This window comes from Nelusetta ayraudi, unplaced genomic scaffold (assembly GCF_046127955.1).
Source record: "Nelusetta ayraudi isolate G7.1 ecotype Tasmania unplaced genomic scaffold, CSIRO-AGI_Nayr_v1 ptg000079l, whole genome shotgun sequence".
Taxonomy (NCBI): Eukaryota; Metazoa; Chordata; class Actinopteri; order Tetraodontiformes; family Monacanthidae; genus Nelusetta; species Nelusetta ayraudi.
Genome location: NW_027466129.1, coordinates 3,371,467 through 3,380,000, shown reverse-complemented (window position 1 = coordinate 3,380,000; position 8,534 = coordinate 3,371,467). Strand labels below are relative to the sequence as shown.

The following is an 8,534-nucleotide window of genomic DNA, read 5'->3' as shown; positions in this document are numbered from 1 at the left end:
GAGGAAGCAGATCTGGCCGGAGTCAAATCCAGGGCGCCAGTGGTAGGATTTGTTTTTTTTTTTTTTTTTTTGGTGGGGGGGAGTAAAGTTTAGTAGAAATAATCCCTCCAACCTTTCAGATGCCTTTGGTATCTCTGCAGCTCGGGGGCCAGCAGGCCTCCCAGAGGCCCCAGGCAGCCCAGAGCCGTCACCACCGAGTCATCCTCGTCCATGTCGGCGTCGTCGTCGTCACTCACCCAGCCACCGCCCACGCCGCCGCCGCTGCTGGCAGGACAGGAAGGTGGCGTTAGCGAACAGGAGATAATAAACAAAAACTAGCAACGCCGCCGTTCGCTAGTGGAAGTGACAAACCTGCCGTTGGAGCGGACGGAGGTTGGGAACGGAGTGATGTTGTAGGTGTACTTCTCTCTCAGCTCGGCCAGCTGGGGGAAAGGAAAGACAGCCATGGAATAGACCTCCTGTCGACCAGAGGGAGGAGGAAGAGGAGGAGGAAAAAAAGAGGAAATGATGGGTAGGGGAGGAGGGGGAGGAGGAGGAGAAGAGGAAATGAGGAAAAGCGAGCAGAGGAGAGGAGAAGAAAGAGGAAAAAAGGAGGAGAAAGAAATTGAAAAATCTGGACTTCCATCTTCAGCACCGACTCAAAACCTGGCAGCCTGTCACATTTAGCATTCGCACAGCTAGCATTAGCATGACTGGCGTTAGCTGAGAAAAAAGAAGAAGAAGAAGAAGAAGAACAGGAAGTCATGCCTGCATGAGCTCCACCGAGTCCACCAGGCTGTGCTCCAACATCTCCTGGGTCAGACACCCCATGGTGCTGTAGAACTCATCAGCTGACTGGCAGTCCTCGATCCGCCTGCACACACACACATACACACAGAGACACCAGGACGTCAGCCGGCCAATCAGGTGGCAGGAAAAACTAACACACACACACACACACACACACACACAGTCCACTGTCTGACACTCACTCTCCCAGCCGCTCCCAGATGGCCAGCGCCACACGGAACAGAACTTCGGAGCCCTCGAAGAAGACCGAGTCCCAGATCTTCAGCACGATGGGCGTCGGCAGGCAGGTGGCGAACATGGTGAGGAACCACTGCATGGTGAAGACGTTGGTCAGCGGCGGCTCGTAGCTTCCTGAGAGAGAGACCTTGTTGACACCTAGCCAGAGAGAAAACTGGAGCTGGGGAGAGGAGGTGGAGGAGGTGCAGTTGTACCTCCAGCCTCTCTGTTTGCAGCCTTCTGGAGGTGGTGGAGGTGCTGGGAGAGTCGAGGCAGCTTCACACGCAGCAGATCCCTGAACACGGCCATGTCCACTTGCAGAGAAAATCATCACTTTCATCATCATCATCATCATCATCAGAATTCATCATCCTGATCGTCATCAAGATTTATCATCACCACGATTCACCATCATCATCAACATAATCATTGACATTCATCATCAACATCATCTTCAATATTGATCATTTTCATCATCCATCAAGATTCATCTTCATCAGCATGAAGATTCATCATCATCCATCAAGACTTATCAACATCAACATCCATCATCATCATCCATCCAGCTCGGACAGGAAACTACAGAAAGTGTTGCAGGAAGTGGGCGTGTCCCTGTGTTTTACCTGACAGAGCTCGCAGGTTGTTGGCGAAGTAACTCTCGGGCAGAACTTTATCAATCAGGTAGATCATTACCTGGAAAGCACACAGCAGTGAGGAAGACGGTGTATCGTGTGTGTGTGTGTGTGTGTGTGTGTGTGTGTGTGTGTGTGTGTGTGTGTGTGCTGACCTTGAGCGCATCGCTCTCGCTGCCCTCTGTGACTTCCAGGATGAGCGCCGCCAGCACGTTAAAGCCCTGGCAGTAGCCCACCGCCTTGTTCCAGCGGGCGTAGGCCAGCAGCACCCGCTTCAGCACCACCCGGTCCTGCTCCCCCTCCTGGCCGCAGTAGGAGCTGCAGCCCGTCCTGTGCAGGTCCTGCGCAAAACAGACAAAACACACAAGTCGCCGGTGAGTCCGTGCCGCTGAGGTTCTTCTAAGGGTTAAAGGTCAACGAGCGTCCACCTTGACGATCTGGATGCCCAGCGAGTCGTCGTCCGGGTTGCTCCGCTCGTTGAAGGCGAAGCGCAGCGTCTTCTCCCAGTCGATGGAGATGCTGTGGAGGTACTGGTCGGCCAGCGTCAGCCACACCTGAGACACACACACACACACACACACACACACACACACACACACACACACACACACACACACACACACACACACACACACACACACACACACACACACACACGACTGATTTTGATTTTTGAAATTTTTTTTGGAGGAGCAGCTAATGGCTCCTCCTTAATGGCTTCCTGTTTTAAGCCGCTTGGCGCTCTCAGGAGAAAGGAAACAACAACTAAACGGACCAGAGTGCATCTGCTACTTTACGAGGCTCGGAAGAGTTTTGTTTTTCCATTATGGGATAGCAGAGGGAATTAAAAAGAGCAACAATCTGAGCAGGTGAAACACAGATTACATGACAAACAGATCACAGCCTCCCCCTGCTGGCTGGCTGGCTCAGCGCACGGCGTTTGCAACATTTTGCGGTGAATTTACGAACCCTTTTCCTCCATTCCTTGGGGATCCCAGTGGGAAGTCTGGCCACCGCCTTCAGGGCGTCGTACCACTGTAGGTAGGCACACACACACACACACACACACACACACACACACACACACACACACACACACACACACACACACACACACACACACACACACACACACACACACACACACACACACACACAGTGAATTGCTCTATTGATCGCAGGTGTCTAACTCTGGGCTAACTAATTAATGCAAAATTCATTGGTGAATGAGAGATGTTGCTAAAAACCAGCTGATGTGATTGCTTTGCTGACTGCTCACCTGCTGGAATCCATTCTTTCCCAGCGACGGCTCGATGGTGAACTTCAGCTGCGTGTCGACTCCTGCACGGCGAGATGAGGTAACGTTAATAATACACGCATTGTCACAATACATAGCAAATAGGAAGGTGCTGACTGGTTTCTTTTAAATAAGTTGGGATAAAATGTGAAAGACGCAGTGAAGCAATAAAATAAACCCTTTTTACATAAATACACCTAAATAACCTGCTGTAAAAATGTATTTATATTGGCCCAGATCATGTTAACTTGCTTTCATTATGGGGGGAAAAAATACCTTATGTCAGACCCAAAAAACGAATATGAATACATTTCGTTTGGTCCCTGATATCGTTAAACACTGATTATTTGAGGCTGCAATATTGGTGTAAAAATCGAAGTTTGTTTTTGAAGAAGAAGAAGAAGAAGAAGAAGAATGTTTTTTTGCGGAAGAGCCGCTGTCCACTTCCGCCTGGTGCTGAAGCCCGCGCTTCGACGTTCACTTTTCTGAGGATTTAAAAAAAAAAAAAAAGAAAAAGGATCCGATTTAAATCAAACAAACAAACAAAAATACCGAGCAGGTAAACGACGGTCTTTGGACATCTCACGGCACAAAAACTATCGAAGAAGACGGTGTCTGAGCCCGAGGGAACACGGGGCGGAAGTGAAACTTGTATGCGAGTTTTAAGAGCCAGCGCGAGCGTTCACAACCGGAAGTGTCAAACTATCGTCCCGAGAGACTTCCAGGGCAACGTCTAACGACTAAAGGTGCCTCGGATAAAGACCTGCCGGTGCCGGTGTCGGTGTGTCAGCTGCCGCCATTCTGCACGAACGACCTGCGGGATCCTGGCGCCGCTTCCGGTCGGAGCTCCGAGGCGGATTAACGCGGAACTAACCACCTCCTCTTCCTGCTCCCACCCCGGGACATATTAGACCGGTGGCACACGATGTCTACACCGTCATCCTAACAACGGGTAATTTAATCTCAGCAGAGTGTTAATGAAGGGAAATTAGATCAGAAGGAAGGGAATATATCGTAGAAGGGGATGGAGGTAGAATATAACCTACGTTGCATTCATATACATTCATTACTCAATTTAACACTAATTCAGTCAGGCTGGGGAAAACAAATTGACATTTATCATATATTGTAGACCTCATGAGGGCGAGAATCTGCCCCGTTTACCTTTTAAAATCACTGACATCAGTCAGAAAAAATGGGGGCGATTCCATCTCATTTACCTCAATACACGTCAATCAGAAGCCCGCTATTTCTATAATAGCTTGTACATTAGTCTAACTTCTTGCACACAAACTGCAAACCGCGGCTGTTTCCGCGAAGCAGGAAGTGAAGGGACGATGCGGCTGCAGCTGATGAATCCGAATCCACACTGTAAAGATTTTTGGCTGTATGTAAAATTACAGTAAATTACTGGCCAGTAGGTGCCAGTAATTGTAAACATACTGCAAACATTTCACAGTATATTATTAAAGCTACTCCTGTAATTTCACAGCTTTCACGAAATTGCTGCGACATAGCAGCTGTATCTAACTGTTATTTACAGCACTTAACTGTAGAAAATTACAGTTATTTCCTGGATACTCGCAGTTTTATTGTGAAAGTTGCCAGCAGTTTACTGTAAATTTACACTTTAAGTAACACTGTCAGATATTGTGAAATCCTGGTAACATTTAACGGCGCGTCTATTTCCAATCTCTGAATCTGAATCAAGTTATTTCCAATGGGGACGGGGTTGGAAATTAAAAGGGAATTTTGTGAAAGCGCGCAATGCATGACGGGTTCACCTGGCTCCAAGGTGCACAGCAGCCGCGGCGCGCTCCTGGAGATGCCGTTGCGCTTCTTGAGGACGCTGCTGATGATGTTACCGACCCCTCCCGAGCCCTGCTGCCGCTGCCGGCCGCCAGTCCTCGGCCTCCTGCCGCCACCGGCGGGGAGCCGCTCCTGCCTCATTCGTAAGGAGGAGAACCAGCCGCTCGGTCAGCTCATCTCCCAGGTTCCGACCCAATAAACACTCCCACCTCCTCCCTCCTCCTTTACCGCCGACTCGATGGGGACGCTCTGCTACCGAGGCGTCCGAAGAAATCAATCGATCACCCCGCCACCCGCCTCAGACTTCTTCCGGTACAGATTGCGTGGCTGTGCCCGCGAGAAGGGCCGAGCATCCGGGCATCCTTCGGCGACACATCCGCCGGATAAAAATATAGGAGGAATCGTCCCAGAAATAGCCGGTCGCTTTGTGCTGCTGATGCTGCCGAACACCACCTCCTCACTATCCTCCTCGTCCTCCTCCGGGTGTGACGTCACAGGGAGGAGGCGCGACACAGATGCGGAGCCACGTGGGGGAGGAGGCAGGAGGAGGAGAGTGAGGTAATGAGGAAGAGTGGAAATGTGAGGAGAGGGAGCAGGGAGGTGTTTGGGAAGTAATCAGAATAATTTCAATTGATGTTTAAAAAATAAATCTTAAGCAACTTCTTCTTCTTTTAATTAAAGTTTCCAACTTCACTGAAGTTAAACAGAAGGTGTATAAGTGTGTGTTCAAATTTTCAACTTGGCGGTCCCACGGCACAACGCAATCAAACGGTCCTACAGTGACACATTTGCAATAAGATGCAACATCGCCCTCTGCAGGTAAATTTCATCCGCACAGCGAGGATTGGCAACTGACTGCGCTGAGCTGCAAAGGATTCGATGCTGACCAGCGCCACCTGTGGGCCACAATTGCCAGTGAGTCGCGTGCTCTTACGTCGTTTCTGCGAGACCGCCTGCAGACAGGCCGTGATGACGTCGTAGTTCTTCTGCAGCTTGTGGCACAGTCGGTCCCGCCGCCTCAGCTGGCGGATCAGCTTGGCCGACTGCAGTGCAGTGCGATACTTCACCTCCTGGATGATGCTACGCAGCTCCTCAGGGGCTAAAATTAAAAAAAAAAAAAACAATTTCCGTCTTAAATGCCCCCGGTTACACATTAACCGGTGCACTAACTGAAAACAAACTACTGCACCTGTGTGCGTTTTAGATTTTTGACGACCAAACTTTGTTAACCACCACTCGGCTTTTCCATCTGTTTCTGTTTTCCAGGCCGCAGGCAACACACGTCCATCAGTGGGAGGGGGGGTGAGGGGGGACTGGGATGCAGCAGGTGAAGCTGATTTGTGGAACCGACGGAGAGAAAGTAAATGCAGAACACTCTAAAACGTTGTTTGTTTGTTTTTTTAAGTACCAGGAGATGCTGTAAACCACTGTAGTTAAACTCCGCTCACAATGGCACATCGTGAGTCGTTTTCAATTGTCTGCTTCTCCTTTTCAAAAAAAAAAAGTATCCCAACGTGCTGTTGGTGGGGGGGCGGGCCTTTGGAGAACCCGTCGCCCCGGTGTAAATATCTCAGCACTTATCAGGAATCGTTTCCTCTTCCTGTCCGCAATTGTTTGACTTTGACTTTCAGTGTCTCACATGTGCGCAGGGCAAACAGTGGCAGCGGGAGTGTTGACTGTTGGATTCCTCTCAGACCAGGAAACAATGGCGGCCACGGCCCTATCAGCGACTCCCAGAACAATCTGTTGGCAGAGCTGTCTCTCTGGAATCCCTACGGTCGGAATGTGAGTCTGCCAGCTGCTTTAGGCTCCGCCTACTGTTCTGACTGTAGCTCGAAAAATCAGCAACTTTTCACTCACTGCTTCATCGGGACATTCTGATGCCAAAGATAATAAATAATAATAATAATAATAATAATAATAATTGTTAACATTCCTACACATGAAGCTGCTGGTGGCCACCAGGGGGCTGGCAGAGTTTGTTTGCATTAGTCCTTTAACAGCATGCCACTGTATGGACAAGCCGTGTTTGTGTAGCATCGAGCCGGTCGTAGCATCACAAATAACGTGTGTAAACACTTTGATGTACGCCAAAGTTTGACTCCACTGCAGGTCGTTAAATGTCTTGAACGCAAAAGACGCCACGTTTTACTTTTGAACAGTGAACAGAAGATGTGAGAGCATGACGAGAGGGGGATGATGATGCATCACTTTGTGCAAACAGCACAAAATAAACACGCCTGACCTGTGGAATAAATTGCACAATTGAGGTCAGTACTGCTGAAGATAAAAAACACGTTTTCTATTATTAGGCCTCATGTAGTAGTAGAGTGGTATCAGATCTTCATTTCTCAGGAAGAAATCCAAAAAATGTGATCACAACATGAGGCAGCGTGGACACCTGAACCCGGGGACAGCCTCACCTTTCTGGGCCAGGTAGTTCACCTGGTGCCTGCGGGTGTGCTTCTCCTGGAGCTCCTGCAGGAAGCTGGAGCCGGAGTTGCTGCGGCCCAGGAAGGCGTCGGAGCCGGACGCCTCGGTGGAGCTGTCCCAGCTGTCCGCGCTCCTCCGGCTGCCGCCGCTGCACGTCTCGTAGAGCTCCACCAGCAGGCGGTCCACGATGGAGCTCCTCGCCACTCGGGCTCCATCATCCTCCGGGCTCTCGCACCGGCGCTCCGGGGCCGTGGTGGAGGTGGAGGTGGAGATGGAGGTGGAGGTGTGTGCCCACGGTGGCGGGGACTCGCTCGGCCCCGTCCAGTGCTGCGGGAAGCCGGCGAAGTCGTCCTGCGAGGGGACGGCGGAGTCCAGGAAGACGCCGCTCTCCTCCTCGGAGCACACGGCACTACGCTCGCATATGTCAACTTCCAGAAGTTCCTGCTTCCCCGGTAGTTGCAGCTCCACCTCCAGATCCATTCTCACCGCCAACACACCCAGTCGGCTCTTTAAAAAACGAAAATAAATAATAAATACCGAGCTCCGGCGGCAACTAGTCGCTGAATATCATTTTTCCTCTCTGGAAAGACGGTTGAAAACTTTTTTCCCCCCCGCACTGAAATTGAGCGTCCCGGTGGAGGAGGAGGCGGAGGAGGAGGAGGATAGAGTTCCTGGAGGGTTCCACTCGTCTCCGGGGGTGGAGGAGGGAACTGCCGGCCTGCTTCTGGTCTCCTCTCTGGGGCTTGAGCGCGCTGCTCCCCTCGGACGGAAGCTGCGATGGTACAGTCCGCGCTGGGAAACTTGTCAAACTTTGTGCTGGTGAGACAGGTGCCGCAGGTGTGTCGTCGTCGTGACGTTTGCGCGAGTTGACACGCGTCCCGTCGCTGTAGTCTGTCGTTTCGCCTTGACGAACGTTAGAATCAAACATTGAAGTACAACATATAAAATAAATATATATGTTCTACATTAGGAGCCCGGGAAATCGCCTGCTCGCCGCTCGTGTACATTTTGGCACTTCCTGCTCAGGAATTTCCACGTCACACGTGCATTGTAACGCGCCACAAAACAAAGAACATTTGATCTTTACGACCCTCACTCAAAGCGTATGTTACGCAATGTGGCCACCAGATGGCGGCCTTGTCCCAGTATAGCAATATAATGGCGTTTTTGACGTGGTGGAATCGCTATCATCTGTAACTTCACTTGTGACTGTTATTTCCTTACCGTGGTATATTGATATTATATGTTTTGTTGCTTATTTTATTATTGGGGCTGTTTCCTCAAAGATTTTTGGAGGTATTTGCTTTCCAACCTTTCTTGTGTCCGTCCATCCATTTTCAATACCTTCCTCCCTCTCC

At 50.3% G+C, this 8,534-nt stretch overlaps 1 protein-coding gene across 1 annotated transcript in view; it reads right to left on the bottom strand.

Annotated features, from left to right (window-relative positions):
- The window catches only part of tbc1d30 (TBC1 domain family, member 30), a 12,598-nt gene extending 4,757 nt beyond the window's left edge, over positions 1 to 7,841 (bottom strand). The window contains exons 1-12 of the mRNA XM_076043920.1: positions 7,167 to 7,841; positions 5,678 to 5,842; positions 2,917 to 2,978; positions 2,607 to 2,672; positions 2,066 to 2,191; positions 1,793 to 1,978; positions 1,629 to 1,698; positions 1,221 to 1,319; positions 972 to 1,140; positions 748 to 853; positions 352 to 458; positions 113 to 261 (exon numbers count right to left, since the gene is read on the bottom strand). Of these exons, the coding sequence (XP_075900035.1) occupies positions 113 to 261; positions 352 to 458; positions 748 to 853; positions 972 to 1,140; positions 1,221 to 1,319; positions 1,629 to 1,698; positions 1,793 to 1,978; positions 2,066 to 2,191; positions 2,607 to 2,672; positions 2,917 to 2,978; positions 5,678 to 5,842; positions 7,167 to 7,656 (1,795 nt within the window). The 5' untranslated portion in view covers positions 7,657 to 7,841. The remainder of the gene's footprint in view (positions 1 to 112; positions 262 to 351; positions 459 to 747; positions 854 to 971; positions 1,141 to 1,220; positions 1,320 to 1,628; positions 1,699 to 1,792; positions 1,979 to 2,065; positions 2,192 to 2,606; positions 2,673 to 2,916; positions 2,979 to 5,677; positions 5,843 to 7,166) is intronic.
- Between the last annotated feature and the right edge of the window lie 693 nt (positions 7,842 to 8,534).